Source organism: Serinus canaria, chromosome 2, assembly GCF_022539315.1.
Source record: "Serinus canaria isolate serCan28SL12 chromosome 2, serCan2020, whole genome shotgun sequence".
In the NCBI taxonomy this organism is placed as follows: domain Eukaryota; kingdom Metazoa; phylum Chordata; class Aves; order Passeriformes; family Fringillidae; genus Serinus; species Serinus canaria.
This window is the reverse complement of record NC_066315.1, coordinates 39,627,705-39,654,312: the sequence shown is the minus strand read 5'-3', so window position 1 is coordinate 39,654,312 and position 26,608 is coordinate 39,627,705. Positions and strand designations below refer to the sequence as shown.

Here is a 26,608-nt window from a genome sequence, read left to right as displayed (position 1 = left end):
CCCATGTTCTAACAGCTCAACTAGGTCATGGCACTAAGTGCCACATCCAGTCTTTTTTTGAACACATCCAGGGATGGTGACTCCACCACCTCCCTGGGCAGATGATTCCAGTATTTGACCACTCTTTCTGTGAAAAACTTCCTCCTTAATTCTAGCCGGTATCTCCCTTGGCACAGCTTGAGACTGTGTCCTCTTGTTCTGTCTGTTGTTGCCCGGAGAAAGAGACTGACCCCCAGCTCACCACAGCCACCCTTCAGGAAGTTGAAGAGAGTGATAAGGTCACCTCTGAGTCTCCTTTTCTCCAGGCTAAACAATCCCAGCTCTCTCAGTCACTCCTCATACGGCTTGTGTTCCAAGCCCCTCACCAGCCTTGTTGCTCTCCTTTGGACACGCTCAAGCATCTCAATGTCCCTCCTAAACTGAGGGGCCCAGAATTGGACACAATACTCAAGGTGTGGCCTCACCAGTGCCGAGTACAGGGGAAGAATGACCTCCCTGCTTCTGCTGGCCACATTATTCCTGATACTGGCCAGGATGCCATTGGCCTTCTTGGCCACCTGGGCACACTGTTGGCTCATGTTCAGCCGACTGTCAACCAGCACCCCCAGGTCCCTTTCTACCTGAGCACTGTAAACAGAGAATAACACAGAGAATAGGAAACTGAAGGTACTGTGTAATGGTGAGGGGAAACAGAAAGTTAGTGGAAAACTTGTCTTGTGCTAGTTTTGTTTCATGGAACAGATGGCTCCTGGAGGGGATTTGCTGATTTGAATAGAAAGGTAACAGAAGTTAAATGATCCTTTCAGTATATCAACACTGATTTTTTTTACCAGAGGATCTTCTGAAGGTTGTTTAATACAAGTGTTCAGTCCGAGAATGAAAGATGGCAATGAAATACAATTGTGAATGTTTGGTTGTAGTGTAAACATAAGTTTAGAATGATGGGTGTCAGCAAAAAGTCCAGTTCAGTTGGAGATGGAATCCACAGGGAGAATATAGGTTGGACAGGCAGGCAGTACTGGCCCTGTGTGTAACCCACAGGACAGCTCTGTGTAGAACATTATGTTTCATTCTGGGCCCCCGGTGACTAAAAGGACACCTGGATAAACCTCAAGGAAGAACATTATAAGTACTTGACAGAGGCTGCCTTACAAAAAGATGTTCTAATGATTTAATTTTATATGGTTTTTATTAAATTAGAAGTTTGTCTAGTTTAATGTCACCTGATATTTGAAATGTACTTAATATCATGCCCAGTGTAAGATAGCATTATACTTGGAAGTAAAACTGGAAATTACATGGAAAAAAGTAAGACAGCATGAAGATATCTATATTTATCTCCAGAAAAATGTTTTGGTGGCAATGATGCAATTTTCACCATAAGAGATAACTTAATACTAGACAGGGGAGAATGGGGAAAAAAAACTTGGACTAAAAGAAAGCAAGCCCCTTTGTAAGTAACATGGACTAGTCCATATTATGTATTTCTCCTATCCTGAGTAGAGTTGTACTTACAAGGGCTTAAAAGTCGCTTGAAGTCATAGCACAAGTTGTTTACATGAAAGGGAGTGTGAAAACAGTTTTCTGTACTTCTTTTCTATCAAATGAGTGGTGCTGATCCAGCTTCTAAAGAGTTACTTTAATGCTGAGGGCTGGGGTGTAGCATGTAATAATTTTATAGGCTCCATGGTGACTTTAGACTGCTATCTTCAGGGGGAGAAAAAAAGTACTGTTTTACTATAATACCATAATACATTATAAATCAACAATGTACTTTTCAGAAATACTTATTTCTGTAGAAATTATATAAGTTTTACAGATAATAATGATTATATTATTATCTCTTTGGAAGGGATAATAATGATAATGAATGAATACTTTCAATATAATGAGTCATTTAATCAGACTAATTTATTATCTTGTAAATGTCTTTTAGTCTAATGTTACTGGCATTTGTTTGCTGGAATTCTTCTTTCATTTTTATTTTAAGTAATGTTAAATGAGCTACATTAAGATAAACTGTGTTCTTATGACATCTGAACTGCAGGACTTAGAATAGTTTTGGTGAGTTTATTTCTGCCTTTCCCATTCTATTCTATATTCAAGATGCTAGCTGTGTTAGCATCTTAGCAAATCCTTACTATTTCTAAATCATACTATTTCTTGATCTTCTTTACTTTGCTGCTCAGGATATAGTGTGCTGTTTGAATTTCTTGTGCTATTATGTGTCGTCTTGCTGTCTTGGGTGTTTCCTAAAGAGCCTCTTTGCTATTTTACCATTTCTTTGACGGTCAGTTAAAGCTGTTTGCTTTTTCATTTGGGTCTTGGTGTTTAGTTTCTGCTGTGGCCTTTTTTCAGTTGCTTGCTTTTTCATAGAAGCCAGATTTCAAAGCTCTATCAAGAATTGTTCAAACTTAGGCTTTCCTTGGTTTGTTCTATCTATTCCAACTGAAAGAGTTTGAATTTCAATACCCCGTGGTTTCAGATAGACTCATATGTCTGCATTTGCCATTTATTCTGCTGAAGAAAGCTCTTTTCCTGGGTGACTGCCCAGTATCTCTCTAGGTTCTCCACAATTTAATCTACACAAGCAGGGGTAAATGATTTTATGACTAGAGAGATGGTACAATGTTAATAACTATGTGATCCCACTTGCAGACAAGTAGTCTGTGTATTTTTATGGAGAGCAATGTGCCAAGTTATTAAACTGGGAGAAGAAGGATATGTAAATGTAATTTGTGTGTAGATTTTTTTTTATTATTATTTACAAATTAATGTCTATGTTGATTCTCTTTTTACTTCCTATCTCAAGAATTTATAAAAGCTTTAGCTTATCCTGAAAAGGATTTTTAGAGAGAATTTGGAGAAGAAAACTGTGGAATTAAATGTTTTTCTCATTGCAGGATCATGTGACAGTTCCATTTAGGTGTCTTGTCTTATTTTGCTTCTGGTCTATTTCTCAAGGGTGCCCATTGCTGGGGTTTGGTAGTGAGCTGAACAGAATGAAGTGGTGTCTCAAATCTCTTCCTTCCTTCTCTTTAGTCTTAGCTCAGTTTCCCATGTAACCTTACTTTTTCAGTTGATATTTGTAAGTGAGGTAGAAAGCAATACATTGTAATAAAAAATACAATAAAATATGTGTAGATTATTGTGTTATGAGCCTGTGTGCCTATTTCATCTATTGACTTTCAAAGTTTCAAAGTGGTGGTTGTTGGGGGCATCTGGATCAACAGGTCCAGACTTGATTTAGATTTGAGAATTTTAAATTCTATGCAAAAGAAAACAATGAAGTCCCCATCTTAGTAAGTTAAAATTTTCATCTATCTGTTTTTTTTCCTGTTTGATTTTATTTTTCCACTTAATCTATACTGAATGTGATTGCTAGACAGTAGAGTTGTTACTAGTTAATTATCTTGTGTATTAGTTTCCAGCAAATCCAAACAGTTGCAAAGTCATCTAATCCATACCTTACTGTGAGACACAAGTTACTGTCAGAAACAAGTCTCTGTGGGGCTGGGATTCATCTTCTTGTATGCAGCAATTTAAAAGCTGGGCATCTTACTCAAGTCAAGCAGCTAGATTACTGAAAGTAATGATTACTGAAAGTAATGGAAAAAATAGGCATTCTGATAATGAATTTCATCCCATCTACCTTATATATTTAGTTGATGAGATTAATCAACCACGTGATGTGTCTATCTCTCTTCATTTGCTACAGAGGGATCTTAGCATAAATCTCTTAGAGGAGTTTAAAGTTAGGTGAAATTGACACCTTCTTTGAAATCATTTATCAAAGATCTAGATTTATTTTAGAGTTGTTGTAGAACAGGATTTACTATTGCTTGTGTCATCTTTTTGCAGATACCTACTTTTCCATGTCTCCCTCTAAAATGTAAATATTCATGCAATTTCTTGATAAGCTTGGTTATCCAACTTTTAAGCCTGATAAAGGCACTGAATGAACTTTATTCCAAAAGGCAGGTATCTCAGTAAGCAAAATCCTTTACCATTTTTTAACTGTTCGGATTTCTGTTCCATAGATAAAAGAGAAAAAAATATTTTCTTGAGCTGTTTATTCAATTACAGACTTAAGGCAGTTCCTGAAGTATTTTATAGGAAATTGGGATATGAATTCACTGAAAAACATCTCTAGTTGACAGGAAACTCTTAGAAGAATCTGCCAGATACGTGTTAGGAGTACCTTTTTAGAATATGAGTGGTTCAGGTTTTTATGTGTATGGATAGCATTTGCCACAGCTTACAATTTGTCTACAGCATTTCTTTTAAAACTGACAGCTTGACAATTTGCTAGGTATTTTTGTATAAATGGTATAACATCCCATGGGTGGACCATGCAGTGATGCTTGGTTTTGATACTATAAGTAATGAATCACATCAAAAGGAAATTTTGTTTTTTGTAAGTTGCAGAATGCAGCTTATACTTCCTCTTGTTGTTTTATAATTCATCTTGTTCCATGATGTGTCTGAAGGAATAACAGATATAAATTGGAACTTTAATGACTTTTTCTGTTTTAAGCCTCCCAGCAGTTCTGTATGTAATACTGGAACACTAACTTACAAAGTAATGGTACTGTGATTTGTTCTTATAACTTCTCAAAGAAGCATGTAATACTCTTGAAAATTCAGAAGTGTAAAAATGTTGAAACAGCTGTACACATTTTGAGTTTAATTAGATAAGTGTATTTTTATCACAGTGTGAAAGGTGGTTCTTTGTGACATTCTTTAGTAACAGTATGACAACTGAAGAAAGAATCAGCTTGATGTAAACATCAACTCTTCAAATAGAGGCTGCAACGCTTTTAAAATTGTCCTTGGCACCATTTTTTTTTTTAAAATGAAGGCCTAGAAAAAATAGTATTTTTGCTCACTGACTCCCAGCAAGTTTTTTCTCCAGATTGACAGATACAGTATATAGGGCAGAAGGCCAAATTCAAATGGAGTTGTATCTTTATGGGACATTTTCCCAATATGCCTACACACCCTATCCTGATGAAGGGCAAAACAAATTGCCAATAGATCTGTATCATGATTTAACCCCAGCCATCAAGCAAACCCCATGCAGCCACCACTTGGACTGGGGAGAGAATCAGAAAGCTGAAAAACTCATGGGTTCAAGTAAAGGCAGTTTAATAGGGAAAACAAAAGCTGTGCATGCAAGCAAAGCAAGGCAAGGATTTCACTGCTTCCCATTGGCAGGCAGGTGTTCAGCCCTCCCCAAGACAACAGGGCCCATCACATGTAGTGGTTATTTGGGCAGACAAACATCATCATTCCAAATGTCCCCCTTTCCTCCTTCTGTATGTACTAAGCATGATGTCATATAGTCTGGAATATACCTTTGGTCACTTTGGATCACCTGTCCCATTGTGTCTCTTTCCAACCTCCCATGCACTCCCAATTTCCTTGCCAGCATGGCACTACAAAAGGCAGAAGTGGCCTTGGCTCTATGTAAGCCCTGCTCAGCAATAACAAACACATCTCTCTGTTTACCATGACTGTGTTCAGCACAAATCCAAAACATAGCCCCATTCCAGCCACTGTAAAGAAAGTTAAATCTCCATTAGCCCAAGCCAGCACATTGGGTAACTTTTTAAGAGGCATATAGAAATGCTTCAGTGGGGGGTAAATGCATATCAGAGCCCATGAAACTTTGATATTTGTGATCTACTTGTAATAGATACTTCTATGTTGAGTCCTGGGCCCTTGGATTATGTTAAGAGTTCTTCCTATTTTTATAGCCAATGTAACTCAATAGTGCTGTACCCTGTAAGTGCTCCCAAACGTCTTTGTTTCTGAAATGAAACATTCTGTCTGGAAAATTCAAGAGATCCAAAATACATCTTTGAGCAGTAGTACTCTGTATATATGTATACACACACACACACACACACATACACACACACACAAATATATTTATCTATATATGTGCATGTACATATATACTGAGACACACAAGGACATGCAAACACGCACACATATATGTAAAAATCAATGAGAATGTTCACAGTTGTAGAGAATTTAGTTTAGAGAGTATAAAACAGATTCTATCATGTTTGATTTTGTGGGTTTTTTTTTTTGGGGGGGGGTAATTTTTTTTTTGTTTTGTTTTGTTTTGTCTTTGCTGCCTATGAGAAACATCAAGGAGGTACGAAACTCTTGCAATATGGAACCTTTGCAATATAATGACAACACCACACTGCCAAATTCAGCATAGATTGGGTTAGCAACACTGTTTCTGGTATAGCCACATATTCAGGAAGTTGCCATATTGATGCCTCCCATGCTTTCAACCTGTGACATTTTACATTATGAGAATTCTTTTTTTCTTCTGCCTGCTCTTGATTCTTAAGCCAATGTGTCCTAGCAAGTGATGTCTTGGCAAGTACACAATTGCCATCCCTGGGAGTTGTTGGAGGATGTTGTTTTCTGTGTATTCAAACATAGGAACATTTAGATATGGATGTCCCTTGGAAACATAATCAGGAAATAGTTGAGAAACATATCCTTCAGTTTTAAATATAGTTTTTAAGAAGATTATTGTGCAATGATCTGCATTGCTCTATGAAATTCAGAAAGGGCTGTGATTTAGCATTTTTTTTCTCTAGCATTAAAAGCTCATATGTATAAGAGCAGTGAAAGTGTAAAGCTTCCACAAAAACCAGGTCTGTCTGCCAGAGATGAACACTCTTGCAGAAAAGGTAGAGTTCAAAGAGGGCAGAATGTGTAGTAGTTGAATATAACTTGCTGGTCTTCTGAGTATGTAAAACAAGTCCTGACAATAATATTCTTCTGCTCCTTTCAGCAGCTTTTTGTACAGGCTTTATGCCCAGAAAGAGGAACTGGTAATAGATATGCTGAAGTTTTTTATCCACTTTCTTGTATAGTTATATTTTGATTGACCTTATTTTTCTTAGTAAAGGTAAAAGAGAGTTTCAGTTCAGCATTATGAGCTAAGGGTAAAACTGAAAGCTGTATTTCAGTGAAAGCTGATTTTATATTTCTAAAGCTGACTCCTTGGCTGAACTTCTGCCAGAACCAGTTGTTTCTGAGGCTGTGATAAAAACTGTGTCAATGAAATGATTCAAGGCAAAAAAATCCAATTGTGACAACAACCACCCAACCTAAACCAGCCATACTCCAGGGCAAACACAAGTATTCAGGCAAACATATAATGATGAGCTAGATTAGAGAACTGAGCTGGCTTAAAAATATTTTAGGTCTTGGATGTGTAAAGCAGCTGTAGAAGTACTTGTGCTGGCACAGGAGAGCAGACCCTGGTGGGAGAGAGTGACTGGGAGCAACAGAAGCAAGGCACCATCTTGGCTTCCAGTATTTTTTGAATATACAGCCTAAATAACTTACCCGACATGAGGCTGTTGTGGTCTTTACAGTTTCATATGTGGTCTAAATTTTTGATGGGGGAAAAAAGTAGTTTCAAGTGCCTCTTGGCACTTAGGAATTAGGAAGAGGACCTTGTGCTCTGAACTTGTTTTTGCCTTGAGTATTTGATGATTTAGGTATCAAAAAGGTGTTTGTTTGGTTTTGTTTTGTTTAACAATGCAATGCGAGTAAAGAACAACAGAGTAAACCTTTAAAAAAATGTCATTTGATTTATATTCATATGTGGCAGGGGTGAATTAGAAGTGAGTTGGTGGCAGTTTTTCATGTGTTCTAGAACAATGTCTTATTATAGTGCTAAGGACCGTAAGTTATTTTTCAAATTTAGTATGTTTGGCATAGCTAAGCAATCTTGTATAAAGCTGGCACACATAAAAGCTGGAAGGTTTGTAAATTCAAAGAAATACGAATCTGTTGCTGAATGTTAACTGGATGTCCCTATCTTTATTTTCAAAAGTATAGAATAAAAAACCCAAGAAAGTAAATTGTGAAACTTCTTGACTATTTCAGACAGAGAGGTACTGAACTGTGTTGAAAGGAAGCAGTAACTTAGTGAGTTTTCTAAATTGTTGATCAACAGCAGTGTAACCGAAATTTTCACTGGTTTATTACTGGGATCTTGTTTTTACACATTTCTCAATGCTCATTAACATTTGAGATTGAGACAGACTACACAAATTTACAACTATTTGCAGTGAAAAGCATCCTTCCACATCAAACCAGGTTTTTTTGAAGATATTAGTAAAAATATAAGACAGGCATTATGCAGTCTGCTGTATCCCATAGTTATTAGTGGCCTGTCACTGACTGTGGATTGGTTTTGCCTCTCTATAGAAGAAATTATATGAATATAGCAGAGCTTTCTGGGCAGAGGCAGGCCATGGTCGGACTAGGAAATGAAGCTGTTGAGATTACATTGATGAGAGAGCAATTATACACATGGAAGTGGCCTCTCTTAGCTGACTTCACCCATTTTAATATTACATTCCCCACCTAGTGGCATGAGGATTTATCACACTGTATAATTGCCATCTGAAGATAATAAATGTCTTCCCTGCCCTTGTACATTTTAAAACTTGGTGGAACTGATGAATAAGTGATGAATTTTTCTCTAAGTGTCAATAGAAGTTTAGGATGTCTGCAACAAAGTTCTTTTGTGAATAAGAAATTATGTGTCTTTTTTTCCCCAAAAATATTTAACATAATTTGTATGGTGAAAAATGGTAGCAAGTTAGACAACAACATAATAAATTATTACAGACTTACTTGGCCATACTTTTTCCATTTGAAAATAGAAAACTGTGAAGGTAAAATTTTAACTAGTGATTGAAAATCCTGTTCCCGCTTTATCACTCAAGGGATAGACAGAATATCCCCAAAAGGCTTGTGTTGAATTCTTTATGTGGGTGAGAAATGCAAATAGCTTTCAGCAATATTCACAGGGCCTCTTTATTCAAACTGTCAGTTTTGTGGCTCCTGTTTCTTCTTCCATTGGTTTTCGTGGTAATTATGAAGCTATGGTAATGAATGTGTATCTGTAGCTTGCAGCAACTATCCAGAGAAAAATTGTGACATGCAGCAACTGCATTTCTATTTTTTATTTTGGGATTATGCTGGTGCTTATTTTTTTTTTTCTTTTTCCCCCCTTGCATTATCCCCCTCTCTTTCTGTGTCTCAGAAAACTGATTCTAGAGTAAATGCAGGGTTTTTTCACAGTGGTCTCCAAATATTCACATATTATCCTGCAGTAGTTTGGTTAAATACGGGTGGTTTTGTAGAAACCTAGAAATGGTGTCCAAATACAAGCATTTTCTCATTCTTTGTACTGAAATTTGTGATCTTGGAAGTTTTCTGAGAAAACAGAAATGAATTGAAGCAGAAGCAATTCTAACTTGATATATGCAGAGTTTTTTTCTTCATTGTAACAGTCAAATATGGAAATGAGAGGTTGTGTAGTCTTTACCTCTGAAGATTTTCGAGGCACTACTGGATAAATCCCTGTTTATCTGGGCCAGGGAACAGCAGGTTTCATTTTTATGGTGAATTGTGGCAGTCATAAGTACAAAGATTGTGAAAACCCCTTTCTCTGCTTTGCTTTGGTGAGTCTAGCAAGTAGTAAGGCTATCCATTGCAAGTGAGTATTATTATACAGGTATTTTAACAAAGATATTGACTTACCTGAAGTTAATAGAAGCTGCAGAGACATTTTTAGCATTTGGGACCAAAGGAAACAAAAAACCCCCATTGATCAATGTGTGGCAAGCTTGTCTACTATCTCTCCCACTGTCCTGTCTCCAACAGTGGGAAAAAAGTCAATATCCTTAGGTGAGGAAGAATAGGATAAGGATATTGGATTCTTTGCTACTTTCCAGCTATTTTCAGCTTGGATTGTTTCCTGAAATAGTTATGGTTTCTAGGCATGAGTGTTTGTATTGCTGATACCTACTGCTGGAATTGTCCATCAAAGTTTAAGTAATGAATTGAAGTGATGATAAAGGCTAAAAGCAATAACAGTCATTGTTAAAATCCTTGGCACTGGCAGATGATTCTTTGTTTAGCCTTTCTTATAACCAGCACCTTCTCTGGGAGTCAGTCTTGAAGGATCACTGCTGTTTTCATGAATTCCCAACTGTCCAGCTGGAACCAAGTCTCATTATAAGTGCCCCTCCTCCTGTAGGATGCCACTTACCAGCATGCTCTTACAGCTGTTGGAAGCACCAGTGAACACTGCACCAGGATAAGTCATGAGTTTGAAGTTCTGGGCAGCTTAGGAAATCTTCACTGGCTGTGTCCCATGTAAAGTCAGCCTGAAAGTATTGATAACGTTCTTTAGAAGCTTCAGAGGCTCTAGAAAATTAATGCTGTTTTGAAAACATCATTCCCTCATCTCCTCTCTTCCTCCCTCTCCAAATTTAGGACTTATTTCTTAATGCTGGGGCTTTTGTCCACTGCTAACTAATGTGGACACGAGCTAATCTAGTGAGGGTAGTCATCTTTCAGATAGCTGTATGGTAGTGCAGATGTAGCAGATTTAGATACAGTCTGTTTAAATCTCTGTTAAAAGTGTTCTTAAAGGAAATAATGGTAAAATAACATCAGTAAGCAAAATTATAAATGAAAGCTTGATGGCAAAACTATCTCCAAGGCATTGTAGATGTTATTTGGTTAAATGTGTTAATGTGTTTGATGTTTTACAAGTAGCACTGTACTGACAAGATTTGTTTATTATTGTTTCTTTTTTAAAAAATCTCCTAATTATGAATGTGGTGTAGTATGCAAAATCTCTTCTGTATTTAAAATAGCTGCTTAATTTTGTAAAAAGGAGTTCAGAAGGAAAAACAACTATTTGAATTAAGCAGTGGCTCATTTTGAGGCCATGGTCATAGAGGATTTTGTTATTAAGAATAAAAGCAGTGCTAGTATGTTGACCTTTCTAAGAAACAATTATAAAATTGTCTGTTAAAGGATGCTGAGAATTTGAATGGTTATTCTGTGGATGTAATTCCGTCTTTCATTTAAAAGAATTTAGTCTTGCATTTGCTATGGACATTTGTTAAGTGAAGGGCTCTCATAGTTAACATAATGATGCTGGAGTGAGCATTTTTCAGCTTGAATATATAAGTTGGAAGTCACCAGTGATTTGAAAACTTAGATGAAAATTATCTTGAGGTATTAGATTAAAAATATCTTAGATGAAAAATATCTTAGAGGTATTATCTTGAATATGTTAGCTGCAAGAATCACATGCTGCCACTTCTGGTAGCTGTGGCTAATAGTATCAGTACTGCTGCTTAGTGGCAGTCAGCTCAGCCCTTGGAGCAATGGAAATTAAAATCTTTATAATCTCTTAGGGGCTCCCCCTTTCTGTATTCTGTTTTGAATGCATTTTATGATGTAGACATCTGTTTGCTAAAAATGTAATTAGTACTGCTGTCTGGCTTCAGCCAATTGAGTTATCTTCAGCTTAAAGTTAAAGGATGAGTATTGCCTTTAAAAATAATAAAAAAAAAGTCATACTAATGCTTAAATTCTCAGTGTTTGTGAGTAGGACTGGTTCCACATATTCTTTCTGGTCTTGACCAGACAGTGACAGTTTATACACAATTGTCATCTGAATTAGGCAAACCATATGTACTCCCACCACCCTCCTGTTGGTGGGTGGCAGTGTACAGGAACAAGAACTGGGCACTCTCTCTGCTTGGCATCCCTGCCACTGTGGATCCAAAACATGCAAATTGACTGCAGAACTGTTTTGCTAATCAACAGCTACTGTACCCCACCCACATTTCTAACTAGCAGATGGTGAGGAAAGCCAGTAGAACATGGTGATGGATTTTACTACATCCCTTGAAAAGTAAATAGATAATATTTGAAAATCCTATTTAAAAATCTAAATTACAGAACTAATTAGCTACAAAAGCATAGCATCATATAAGTAGGGGATTTATATTCTCTGTAAAAATTTCATGGTCACATTAAATGAACATTGCTTCAGTAATTTAAAGTACCTCTTAAGAAGGAGACAGTATTTTTTAAGGTATTGGTCATCCTAACGTTCTCAATACCTGAGGTTTCTGACTAAGAAATTTGTTCTGGAAGAAAAGACCAAATACTATTCTGCTACAAGTCCTTTTGATAAAAAAAAAAAAAGAGGGATTAGATAAGCATTTAGAACAAGAAATCTTTCAGCATGAATAAACAGAACAAATGACTTCATTAACTTTCAGCTACTGTGCTCTTGTGTGAAACCATGCTAAAACTATAACCCTGTCAGCACTGTATTCTTTCTATGATTTCCATATCATAGTATGATTTTTCCAAGTCACCAGCTGGTGGGCTGCTGTTTGCTCTGGACATCAGGCAAGAGTTTTCCCTGGAAAAATTTTCAGGAATCAAGATGTTTAGGCTAGGTCATGGTTGCCTCTGTTTCTCTCTCAGTTGTATTCAGCTTATTCTTTCTGTGACTGCTGTACAGCTTTTTGCATAGCTACATAAATTTGGTTTGAATAATCTCAGTTTGGTATTTTAATATAATTTAGTAATGTAAAATAATAATTTTTAACTTGATCTCTCTGTGGATGAAAATTATCCTTAGAACAAAAGAATAAAATTCAATTCAGATTTTTTTACTGATTGGGAGCATGCTTAGGACTTGACTAAGACACGGGCTTTGCCTTTTTGTGCTCACCATCTCTATAAGTTGCAGTATTAATGTTTCTAGTAGACACTTTTAATACACAGAAAGGAAATTTCCACAAAGACATCTAATGAACTAGTGTCACGGTGTGATTACAGAAATTCTGTTATGTCCTAAAACAACCTTCAATACCCACTCTGTAGTTATGTAACAGCAGCAGTAAGATTCAAATAAAATTGCTTATTAGATTTGATCCAAGAATCTGTATCTTGCTTGATCATTTTATCAGAAGAGTGTGACCTGTCAGTCCCTCTCACTTCCCTGCCTGTGACCTCCCTTTGACTTTCTATTCTGTTAAGGTCACCTAATTTATCATATCTTTTGTCTAGGGACTTCATCCCATATATTTCAAAGATCTGCATTTTGTATATAGCAGTAGGATATCCTCAAGCATCATTATTTGAATTTACACAGTACCTCTGAGCACCAAAATAAGGCATTTAATCAAAGATATCAGTACTATGACTATGAAGATCAAGTGGTTAGCAATTCTGAGCTAAAGGAAAAAGGTAAAACTTGATTTTACAGAAGAAAGAAGTCAAGTATTTTTCTATATCTCTGAATGAAAAAAAAAATCAAACACATTCTGTGATATGATCTTTACTTACTACCAAGACTTGAACTCCAACATCAGAATACACCTACTAGTATACATTGTTATCATCCAGGTTCATGAAAAGCACTGAGGAAATCAAACAAAGGAAATAAATTCTGTTTTGTGCTGCATCAAAATGAAATTACTGCCTTCATCCATTTTCTTTAAATGTATCTTTACAATGTTTTTTTGTATTATCATTTGGCTGCCTGCTGAGTGTCCATGTTGCATCCTCACAAGGAATGCATTGAAGTAGTTTTAAGAAGATGAAAATGATACAATGAGTCAAGTTCATTTACTTACATTAATAGCAAAACTATATCCATGATCATTCTAAATACAGGAGTTGTACTCAAATCTTTCTGGATTATGAGATAAGGTGCCATACTTATCTGTTCTCTAGTCTGTTTTATTGAAATGTCATCACTGTAAACTTGTTCTAAATGCTGTAGTTCATGTCCAGTAAGTCCAAAGACAGTGTGAGTGGAAAGGACAAGTGAACAAAATGTAAACCCCTAGTGTTGTGAGAAAAAGGGCAGCAGAAGTTGAAAATCTATTCATTGTTCTTCCCCTTAAAGAATTTGGCTGGTAAATGACACATATGCACCTTTTGAATGTAATTATGTTGTAGTGAGTAACTAAATATTTGGTGATTTTGTTTTTTTGGGTTTTTTTAAGAGAATAAGCCTACTCCTAGGGGAATTAATAAAACACCTGGGGCTTGTATTGCTTGCTCCTTAGTCCTGAAGTTGTAAAGGGTGAGCTGTATGGAGAGAAGGCTGATGTCTGAGCTGCAGGATGCATCCTTTAACAGATGGCCACTCTGAGCCCACCAATTTACAGCACCAATATGCCCTCCTTGGCAAATGAGGTACTCACATTTGCCAGATCAACCTCCCAGTTATTTCTCCATGTGGTCTCAAGATCCAAGAGAATTTCAGTTTATTGACACATAAACTGCTCTCAGCTCTAATGTGTGTGGCTTGTGAGCAAGCACAAGTGTTTGTCATTGTATGAATTGCTATCTTACCATTCTAATTGCAAAAATTGCTTGTATATGTTCAATATTGTAGCACTTTAACCTACAGTAAGTAGTGTGGATGCCTGACTGGAAGAGACAGTCTGCATCTAAGTTGTTCTGCATGTTAGAGCTGGTGATGTAATGCTTATCAGATAGTTTCAAGAGACAGCCCTTATCATATTGGATGCTGAAATAAATACTGGAGTATTTTTCTTCAACAAACTGTAGATTTTTTTTATTTTTCTGATAGTAGGGGCTGTGTATGAACCTGTGCCAGAAGGACTGTACTCTGAAAAAGTCTCATTTGCCATTAAGAGGTAATTATTCATTTTATTTCGACATCCTGCTGTAAAGATGTTTTTGTTTTGTATGCTTCCAGCAGAGATAATGTGACAGTTTGCAGACTTTAGCAACTGCCAGTTTTTGTCTCTGCATAGGAAATATCTTTGGATTTAAAGAAAAACAGTGCTATCTCCTTACACCAATAATAACATATACAATATAGCTGCACACATGCAACTGGAAAACTCATTTTTTTTTTAATATAAAGTCTATACTGGCTAAATGAATGCCAGTCAGGGCATTCATTTAGCCAGTATAGACTTTATATTCAGTACTGAAATTTACATTTAACAGTATCAGTGCTGTACTTAATTCCCTATGCATCAGTTTTTCCCAATAAAAATCCAGAAGTTGAGTAATTTTCAAATGCAGATTCTGGTCAAGGAAATAACTTCATTAGAGTACATTATTTATAGATCACTGTATGATCATGTTCACAGTTTTTTCTGTTTATTTGACTGATAGAAATATGTTTTTCACTACCTTATAATTTTGTTATCACAGCAGCAGAGGTAACAAAGAAATGGAGGAAAAGATGAGCCTGTACTTGCTACACTCACTCATCACAAACTTCTCAGCTATGTTTTTTTTCTTTCTTCCTGGAGATAATATACTGTGTCAGGCAAAGTATAGAGTGAATTAGAGATTTAGTTAGCTCCCTTGATTTTCCCATTTTAGAAAAAAAAAACCCACTTAGTACAAAAATGCTTATCCTTTCTCATTCAGATATTCAATTCAGTCTCTAAAAAGCACATTACAAAAAACCTTTGTGTGAGGTTATAAACTAAGATTTTATAGTATGCTCTAGTGTACAGAAGGGTTTCTGTTACTTAAAGACCTTGTGGATAAAGGACAACAATGGAGAGTACAGGAGCTAATGGAACTAACATTTAAGAGATTCTGAAATGAATTTTAATGAAAATTATAAATTCTTCAGATTCACAAGAATTTTTCTGCATATTTTACTAACAGCGGGAGACATTGAAGGATTTTTTGTTATTATTTATTTTTTGGGGGCTATTGTTTTTAATAATATCTTTTATTATGGGTTAAACCTTAAATGATTTTTTTATGTTTAGGTTTTTGCTTATGCTTTGTGAGCTATTTAGAAAGAATAAAAACATTAAAGAAAAGCAGTAATAAGGAGATTTTAGTTATATAAATGAGGGAAACATTAACAGAAAAGATGTTATTTTCAAATTACTAAAACAGAACACACTTCAAAGATGAATGTTGGAAGTAAAAAAATAATTTCTTGATAATGATTTGAAGAAATATTGAAAGCTCCTTGTTGCAACTGTAACTTTCCATTTACTGTTATCATTACTATTCTTTAGTATTGTTATTAAAATACAGTTTTATTTCTTTAAGCTACTAAAGAAAGTTCTGGAATCATAGCCATTAAATTCCTTCAGAGTTGAACATCACCCTACTTGGTGTTTAGTCATAAATAATTTTTAGATGCGTGGGAAATGGATATAGGACTTAATAAAAATCTCTTTAGCTCCCATTTGTTTTGGAACTTTTGCCCAGTTTCAGTGAATTAAAATAAAAAATCAAAAGGAAACCCCAACCCAAAGTATTTTTTAAGAGTGAAAACCTCTTTAAAAAAATACAAAATTTAAAGTAAAAATATTTTTAAAGTTATGAAAATTAGTGAAATTAATCAACACATTTAACCAAATTATTAAAATCAAGAAGTTCAAGCATAGTAAAGCATTTTCAAAAGTGCTGCTATGCATGTCAGTTGTGTTTTACTTAGAAAGAACTGCTTTAGAAATCATAAGTCATTCTATGACTCGTTCTTTGAAGAAGAGTGTTAGGTTGTATGTTTGTGTTAGCAGATCAATGGTGCTGTGCAAGGAAATCGTGGTAAATAACCAGATTCATTTGAGTTAACAGATTTAAGGCACTTGTTAGTACATGCAGGACTGTCCCTAGCAGCTTTCCTGTCCTACACTGCATACACTGCAGAAAATATTTTGGGGGTTTAAAAATAGACCTAATAATATATTATTACCATTACTGAGGGTGCCTTTAACATTGACCTATTAAAGTATTTTAGATTGGAAGGGAACCCTGGAAGAATCTGGTCCATCCTGCTCAGTGCAGGTACAATTAGATCTGGTCACTCACTGCTCAGGGTTTTGTCTGTGTCAGTTTTGTATTGAAGGATGGAGATTCCACAACTTCTCTGGGCCCTCTGTAGTGTTTGTGAGCCTTAGTGATTGAAAGTAATAGTAATAATAATAATAAAAAGTAATAGTAATAATAAAGCAGTAATAATAATAATAATAATATAATAATAATATAATAATAATAATAATAATAATAATAATTATTATTATTATTATTATTATTATTATTATTATTATTATTATTATTATTATTATTATTATTATTATTATTATTATTATTATAGCAATTTTTGGATCTATCCAGACTTCCCTGTGGTTTAACTTATGTCTCTTGCCTCTTGCTCTAACGCTGTGCACCCCTGAGGAGGATCTGGCCATACCTTCCCATTATGCAGGTAGCAATCAGGTCTGAGAATAGGTGGTTCAGGACCCTCTGACGTTTGCCCTGCCCACGTATCCCTGCAATTCATTGTCCACAAACCTTTGGAAAATGCACTCTCTCCCATGATCTAGGTCATTCTAAAGACATTAAATAGTACTGACCCAATCCCAACAAGGCAGGCCCCATCTCCCCCATCCCAGGAGGAGGCCCCAGGCACTCCTTAGTGTGTCTGGGAGTGCACATCCACAGTTCCCAGTGGCAGTTCTGTTTGGGTCAGTGTCAAAGAAAATTGTTCCAGCTGATGCTGAAGGCTGCTCTGTGGTGTGGCAACACCAAAGCTGCCCAGCATCAAACTGTCCCAGGCAGGATGAGGGAGCAGTGCTGGCTGGCATAACACCATAAATACCAGGGCAGGAATTCAATGGTGGAAAAGAAACAAGTAAATAGAGAATGTTCTTCCTGTAGCTGCTTGACTCCTGATGCAGAGGCATGTCCAGACATAGTAGAAGTCAGCTCACTGCTGCCTGATGATGAGATATCTGGAATTTTTATCCACCTCTCATCTCATGCCGGAGAGGAAACTGGAATGGGAGAGGAGAGAAACCCAGTGGTACTTCATGGAGGCTAATTGGAATGCAGTAACTTATCATCATCAACTTCCCATTTTATCACAAGTAAGTACAGGTATTAGGCTTTATTTTTTGTTATAGTTGTTTGCCATATCTGAGAAAATAAGGTGCAGCAGAGCAGAAAGTGAATCAAAATTAAAAGACACATCCTTCTGTAACATTTTTCCATGCAGGCACTTTAATTTATTTTTAACAAGGTATTCATTAATTTTTTTGGACATTCTTATGTAGGAAAAATGACAGTATCTTAAAACACAATGTTATTCTATGTTGGAAAATGACATTGCTATGGAGGTTCTTACAGTTTTGATAATATCTGATAACATTTAATTATTACAGCACATTTGTGAGTGGTTTGTGAATAGGGGAATATACTCTTCATTTGGGTGGAACAAGTTGATAATCTTGTGTATGATTCATAGACAATGACACCTAGAAAATGGAACCTACAAGAATAAAATTTTTAATTACAGATTGCAAAATACAGACCAGTGATCCTGATAAGGTATTTGTTCATGTTTTTTAACTCTCTGATACAGTTCTGCAGAAATACTTACAGTTCTTCCATTTGCTTCAGGCTGTGTTTTAAGCATTCTTCATGAAGAACACCAGTAGTTTATCTACCATATATAATCTCAGAGAATTTATTTTAAAAATACAAGGATAATGTTTTTGTGTAGCAAAATTGCCCTTTGAAAGTTGTTGTGATAATTCCAGTATAAAGTTATAATTTACACAGCCACTCTTGTCTGTTCAGATATTGCATCTCTTAGATTCCTTTTGTCAGGGCTCAGTAGCTTGTACAAAGAACCTCTGTGTAGGAAAATGGTTTTCTAGAACACTTGGTAGCAAGCATTCTAGTCTTCACCTTCCAAAAATAAGTAACTTGTATCAATGGTTAATATTTTTTCAGGAGTTTTTTGACCTATCAATCTAAGATCATTATTTGTATTACACCATTTTTTTTGATAAAAAAGAATGCCAAAGCCTACCAGCAAACTGTAATAAACCACTGCCTTTTAAAACATAAGAGGTACTGGTTTGAAAGAAAGATACAGAGTAGGATTTGTAACTTAAAATACTATAAGCAACTTTTCCCATGTGTTTTTCATTTAAATTTTCTTAACCTACAGATTTGGAAGCTTTTTGTATGCCATTATCTTTTGTATCTTGATATAGTCATTCTCCTGCATAACTGTGATGAAATTTGCAAAAAAATGTACTATAGCTGTAAAGATGCTAGATTTGGGATTTTGATGCAGTTATTGTGTCTTTGAGAGAAGAATGTCCTACCCAGATATTTGTGAGATATGATAGAATGGATAGTTTTACATAGAAGTTAGAACAGCTGTGTTTTGTATCAATACTTGGGAAATACATCTGTCTACAAAACTGCCTGTGTGTTTTAGGTGATAATGGCTACCTTTCTCAAGGAGGAAACACTGCAGTTCTAGTTCCAATTGATGTTTCATTATGCATATTCAAAGAATAAGAGATTCTGACAAATATCCAGAACACTGAAGAAATTGAGGGCAATATAGATTAGTAATGAGAAGTGGAAGACCTAATTTTGCAAATTGTTGTAAATTAGAATAAATCAGGCTAGGATCTTTCAAATTTCAGAGGCATGTTACAGGGCTTAGAAACAGAAGGAGCCATGTTGTTTCTTTCTTCCTGGTATTTAGAAAAATTTTATAAAGTTGAAGGATTTCTAATAAAGAGAATAAGTATTGCTGATAAGTTTGCTTTTGAAAAAAAAAAAAGGCAATGTTCTGACTAAAAGTGCTTGGAAGAATTTCAAGCAGCTGCTCCTGAAATAAAAGATCTGTGAGCTGTAGACAGCCTAATTTATCTTAGTCAAGGCCCCAGCAAGTCCACACCCAAGTAATTTGTCATTTTTCCATGGTGTCAGAGAATTTGGTGTTTCTGCCATGTAGTTCAATGTTTTGTTGAAGCCAGCTAGTTTATATGCTTTCTCTGCTGAAATATACTTTTGGCCTCCTTTTTCATCCCAGTTGTGTTACATTGTGACTGTTTCTGAAATTAGGACTGTACTCTCTGTCCTTGTATATGGAACTGAAGCACAGAGATCTTTTGGAGCCAGAGTGGAATTTGTTTTCTGAGTAGTTTAAAACTCCAGTTTGGTAGCTGGTAAACAGGCAGTTGAAAGGCAGGTCAGTAGATGATGAAGTACAGTTAGTTACCTTGTGTGGTAAGTATAGCATAAAATCCATGCTTGAAAATAATCCCAGTAAAAAGAATCATCATCAACTCCCCACACAAATTCTTATATTTCCTAGTATTCCCCAGAAACTGTTTGTTAGAGCAGAAACAGATATAGGGGTGGCGGGTGTTTGATAGAGTTTTTGTGTTCAGTTCTGAAAGGTTAAGGTTGCTGACATAACACATGGCACAGAAGACCCAAACAAGTAAGAATAATGGCAATAATTCTTTCTTATTAACACTAATAATTAATGTTGCACCTTTCATTTCAAGGTGATCAATATAATTTTTTCATGATCTGTGTAGCAAGAGGTGGGAAGGGAAAAGGTAGTTTGTGTAAGCTCACCAAACAGACCAGTAGCAAATTTGAATTTTCTGTGTTCCAAGGCAAGTATAAGTCTCAAAACAGTAGTTGATCTAACCAATGAACTGCATTTCTAACATTTTCCTTTGAAGAGATGAGTGTATATCCAAACAATGATTTGATTGCCTTTTGAAGTATATAGATTTGAGAAATGGATTTTGTCTGTTTAGAAAACAGTGAAAATAAGTCACTTCTATTACTTTGGAAGCATGTGTTTCATTACATGGGCATCTTCCATTATTGTTTCATTTACTGTATATATCCTAAAAGGTTTTCAAATTTTCTCTCATTGCCACATTTTTTAATATACACCTAAAACAATATAGAATGATGAATATTCAGTTCAGTCCCGTCTTTTGAATGTGGTAGAGGAAAGTGTAAGTTTTATAATTGGAGTCCATTAGCTAGAAATATATGACAAAATCTGAGCCACTTGTACCTTCTGCTACTCTGAGAATATATTAAAAATGGGCAGACATGGTAGACTTACTTGGATGGTCAGAACAACTACCTTTCCTCAGTTTCTGATCTGTGCATGAGGCACATGTATTCTGTCACATTCTTTATGTCTCTCTGTGTTCTTTGGTGCAGGGGGATACAATATAAGAAATTAAAGGTAGTATAGAAAGTAATCTTACCCGTAAGGAGTGGCAGCTGAGCCAATTATTAGAGATTAGGAACCTGACTCTAACAGGCCACAGCTGTAGCCGATAAGAAGAAGAGTGCTATAAAAGAGTAGGTTGGGTGGTTGAGGGGGAACTGGAGTCAGTTGGCTGCTGTAAGAAGAAGGAAGAGTCAGTGCTTAGAGGAGCTGCCTACGCGAAACATCAAGGCAGTATGAAACTCTGGCAATATGGAACCTTTGCAATATAATGACAACACTTTGGGAATTTAAGCTTACTTTCATTTTTGTATCGATAATGTTGCTAGAATACCCATTTCATTTTAAAATTGGTATGTGCAAATCCATGTTATCAGAACAAGTTCCAGCTACTCAGAGTAATGGGGGACAATGATGCTTAGATAATGGGAAAAGTAGGTCCAATGTGTTTTTCTGAGTGTAGTCTGACCTATGGAGTGTCTCTCCATTCCATGTTAGCTGGGGCTAATAGGGAGTCAGAGTTTATTAACTGTGCTTGGTTTGAGCAGGCTCATTTAGGTTGCCTTTAGCTGAGTGCTTTGTCCTAGTGTTCAAATGAATGAGAATGCCCATTAGCAAGGCTGTTCTCTGCATTTTCCTGATTTCACACTTGAACTGGTCTTTCCCTAACTCAGCATGCTGGAGAGCATGGCATAGCGACCACTGTGAGTCATCTTCCATCTAGACGGGGTTTTTAGCTGCAGGTCAACACTGGCCCTCCCAGGCTAGGTCTGTAGGTACCAAGGTGCTGTGCTACTGGACTAGGTTGGAGCTGACAGAAAACATACTCTGATTATTCCTCTTGCAGGCAGTCTGGCTACAGCCCATGCTAGGAGGTCTACCTATCTCTCCTGCAGAGGCTCTTCAACTATTTGTTGGCCGAAAATAGTAAACAGAGCAGTGTAGCTGTTTTCAAACTATATGTAAATTACTAAATTTAAACTAAAGAAGCTGTCCAAACCTGAAATAGGTGATGCAGTTTTCTTACCTTTATCTGTGACATAAACCTTCGTACTCCACATCTGGATGATTGAGTTGACTGTATTTTGTATTTTTGAGGATCATTGCTATATAAAGGACCAAGAAGCACAACATAATTTAACTGATTTTTCACCCTTTCATTTCCCCCCATGTCCAAATTCAGTTCTGCTCTGCTGGCAATTGCTGTGCTAATAATCATGTTAGTTTCTAAGCATCACCACATGCATTACAAAGTAGTGCTTAATTAGCAATTAGATTTGAATTAATCAAGTTTTTTTGTTAACTCAGAAAAAGACATAAAGATTGGATTAATGTTCATTTTAATTTCCTTTGTGTTTAGAAATAAATTTTGTGCCATTCAGAGCACAAAAGACTTCCTTTCTTAAAACCGTGTGTGTGCAGCAGTTGTTTTGGGGCTGGTTAAAGTAATGAGTATGCTTGGGTTTAAAACACTTAGCATGCAACAGGTTATTAATATTTCAGAAATGTAGTCAATATGGAATATTAAAATATTTTGGTTTAAATTATCACTAAAATTTGTCAAGTTTTCATAAAACAAAAATGTGGATGATCATGACCATGTATTGCTGCATAGCTATCCCTTTGGAAATGAGCAAGGACTCAGGAATGTCATGAAGACTTAGCATTCCACAAATTGTTTTCTTATTCTTCCACCTTTCACTCCATTGTGACATCGTTCTGTTCTGCTATTTAAGTAGTAGAACTTATGTCTAAATGTTAAAAATGTTGGTGTGATTAAAAGAAGGGAACCTTTTTAAATTTATATCATTAAGTTTGGAGAATAAAGTGACACTACAAGAACTGTTTTGAAGGTATAATTTTTTAAGAGTTGCTGAATGTTTTGTTTGTTAGTGCATCAAAGCTTTTTAATAGAATTGCAGAATGTAAGGGAGGAAGAGTTGTCAAAGATTATCTTGTCCATTTCCAAGCCTTAGAGTTACCTGTCACTCCTGACAGGTATTTGACCAGTCAGTTTTAAAAATGTCATGTTATAGAAACAGTTTGGAAAGAGCAGAAATGCAAAAAACTGTCTTTACAGTCAGCAATCATGTGTCTGATTGAGTATTTTTTTTATTCCATATGAAGATAACAACTGCATTAGATGCTTGCAGAAAATTTTGGTCTTTGCTTGAAAGGGTTTATATTTCATGTATGTCTGGTTTCCAGGAGACATTAGATTAACATATGCCTCTGCACCTATGGGATGTATATGGCACTTGAAATTCTCAGACCCAATCTTAAATGTCATATAAGGGCTCTGATAGCATGGAGTCCAGAATATCCCCAAAAGCTGTTTGCTGTGTGCATTCAAACCTGTTACACAGTGAAATATGCACACATATTTCTTTCTGCAGGATCCCAGATAGATGCAATAGTTAAACACTTAATTGCTGAAAATTTCCTCCCCACAGTAGAAATATGTAAAAGTGATGTATGGTTTTTCTCTTATGTTGTATCCCCCCAGTGGTTTTTTTTTTCCTTTTGTTTTAAATTTCATTTGAGCTAAATAATAAAAAATGTGGAGACAGAGAAGAAATGAGACTAATCATAGGTCTACAGAACTTGACTTGTGAAGTAAGATTGATATGATTTTAAGTGTAGTGTTCAAAATTGGACCTAATTAATCTTCAACTGAGAATCTTCTGGTTACCAAGTAGAAAGAATACACAAGTTTTCAGAATTATTCTCTTTTTTTATATATCCCAGTATGATGTCTGCCTTTTCAAAAGAGCATGGTATTGGTATTGTAGCATTATATTCTGTTTCTGATGCAGCAAAATCCACATGTCTTTTGCTGCAGAGTTTCTGTCACCAGTCCTTCTCTAGTCTGTGCAGTTCCATGGTTGTTTCTTCTTGCTCACAGAACTTTTCATTTTCCCTGCTTAAACTTCATCAGTTCTTTTAGCTTGTCCAGTTTCTCCAACTTTCTTTGACACCAGCTGTCCCTTTTGTTGGCACAGCCCTGTGTATGATGTATATGCTGCAGTATGATATATGCTGTGAATGGGTCACACCTTTAATAGGCACTCTGCCTATCCATTATGCAGATTATCACTGTAATTCAGTGACAACATTGAGTGCTTTTGGAACAAGGTCAAAAAGGAGCCTGATAAATTGTGCTCACTACTCATTTTCAGTTTAGCAAACGCTCAAAGCAGTTACCAGGTTGAGTAGTTTTTATGGTCAATTATTCAGCCAACTGATCGTGATTTTGTCTGGCTCATTCTTCCTAGCTTTCTTCTAAAACCTTATGAAAAACATTGTCAAAAACTTTGCTAAAACTCACATATGTAACATCTACTCCTTGTTCCTAATGCACAGGAGCTGTAACCATCTTACTGAAAATGATATCTTGGTTTAGCCTGGTTTTTTTGCCTGCCCATTTCATGATATATATTACTTTTTTCATTGGTAGTTTGCCAGTGTAAATAGGTTGTAGTTTGTTTTTATTTTTTTTAATGGAAATTCAATTGGCTAGCATAATGCTGTAATTGTAAATGTCTCTAATAAAGAAGATTAATTAAATGCTGTTTGCAAATGCCACTAGAGAGCTCTATATTTCATGAAGACAGAAAAGTTAATTCTTCTGGACAGCAGTATAACAAAACAGAGCTAAATAAAAAATCAGTATCTTTATTTTATTTCAACCTACTTTTTTTTCCTAACAGCATTTAGATTTCTGTTGGAAGTCAAAACCAGCAATTCAGGTTTCACTTTTCCAAAAACGAGTTTTATCTCGATTGGTGTTGATAGTTACCAATGAAGAGATAGGGCAAGTATACAGGAAATGAATGAAGACAGAGGTTTTCTTCATGGCTGGGACACAAATTTGCAGAGATGCTTTTGCTCAGTAAAAATGGTAGATGAATATTGGAAAAAAATGTTAATTGGTTCATAATTGGAACAATATTTTGTGGGGGCTTTTCTCCTTAGTTTTCCTTTTCAGCTGTATTTTTTGTACAAGAAAGCAGAATTTATTTCAACAATTATTCTGATGAATGGGGAAACTGAAGCACTGGTTGATAAGGAAAATGTGAAAATACACTGTATCAACTGATGGAGCCTCCACAGAGAGTTGTAAAATACTGGACTCTAGAATCAAGTGTTGGTATGAGTACAGTTCAAGTGAATAAATATCAACCAAATTCCTTTTTCAATGTTTGGGATATTTTGAACATTCTAGTTTCATAGACAGGTAAGCATCTGTCTTTCTCCTTATCTCAAAGAAGTTTCTCTGAGATTTAAAGGCATATGAAAATGATTGTTTCAATGTGTTGGAGTACACTTTTTTCCATGAACTTACCAAAAAATGATATTGTTTATAACCTTATATCTTTATGTAGGTCATTTTGGTCCCTCTGCTATGCTGAGCAAAAGTGACATTGAATTTGCCTCCTATCCTCTTCTAGTCAGGGTACTTTTGTTCTTCTAAATCAGCCAGTGTCCTATTAAAAAGTGAGAAAGCAGTACATAATATCAATTTTAAAAATTGTTAGCTATTTTCTTGGTGGAGTAAGGTATGTCACAGCAAATTGATATATTATTCTCAGATTAGTAATAGAATAATACAGTTTTCTATATTCAAGTGCTATGTAAATGGAACAGATTTTTTTTCTGGACAGTTTATAGCTTTACAGTTTATATAACTACTTTAACACTTTAGGATATGTTCCACTGATATTTTAAGAGTTTCTGCAGTAGGTCTGTCCATTTTCAGGTTGAGGTCTATGGAATTCCATTCAGGCATTTCAAACAGGTTTCCTTTCTTAATGGACAGTGAGATCTGGTGCCAGTTGGTATCAGATGTCTTTTTGATCTTTTTCCCCCCCCTCAGCTCCACCTGATTTACAAGTTATTGTTAACAATAAGTCTTTTGAGTATGACGTTCAGTACTGAAAGTGTTGAAAGGAGATTTAAGTTTGAAATGTCCATGCAGTTTGACCCTTCTCTGTCTTTGCTTTGATTCCTTTGATGTGGAGCAGGTGAACTGGTTCTCTCAGTAACTGTGCACTGAGTGTTCAGGGCACAAGAAGTGTGTTCATGAGTGCCAGGACTGGAGTGCTCTCTCAAAGTCCCTTTGAGAGTCATCATTAGTGGTTTTCATGCTGTGCTACACTGCAGTCACTGCTATTGTGGCGTCTTGGACATAACCTCAGTCCAGTACTGAAGTATAAAATGACCTTTTCCCATCTGAATTTAAAGAGAAAACCTTGACAAGCCGTCTCTTGGTTTGTTATCGATTTGGGACTAGAACAAAGGGTAGGGAAGTAGATATTTGATGCAGATAATTTTGTAGGCAGTGGTATGTATAGTCAATGCTCAGGGATGCAGTGAAGTTTCTGAGGAGAAAGTTTCTAGTGCATTCACTCTGCTGTGTCCTAATAAAGTCAAAATACTTCATGGGAAAAACTTTGAAAGACTGTTGTCTTAGATACAAGGCAAGTTGTCTTATGCAGACTTGGTAAGAATATAAGTATTTAGGAATGTATTATCTTCTGAAATTACTTTAATATTAAATATATTAATTTGTTTAATCTGATATATTTATACAATTTATTTCCTGTCCTCCTTTATCATGCTTTACTTTGACAAGATGGAGTAAAAAGAAACATGCATTTATTTACATGCAACAGAAATAACAGAAATAATAGGTGA

The 26,608-nt window shown here is 35.8% G+C and overlaps 1 protein-coding gene across 1 annotated transcript in view; it reads left to right on the top strand.

Annotated features, from left to right (window-relative positions):
• The window catches only part of NEK10 (NIMA related kinase 10), an 80,978-nt gene that overhangs the window by 33,299 nt on the left and 21,071 nt on the right, over window positions 1-26,608 (top strand). Inside the window, 4 exon segments of the mRNA XM_050971003.1 lie at window positions 13,953-14,082; window positions 14,461-14,549; window positions 17,560-17,616; window positions 17,618-17,768. Of these exon segments, the coding sequence (XP_050826960.1) occupies window positions 13,953-14,082; window positions 14,461-14,549; window positions 17,560-17,616; window positions 17,618-17,768 (427 nt within the window).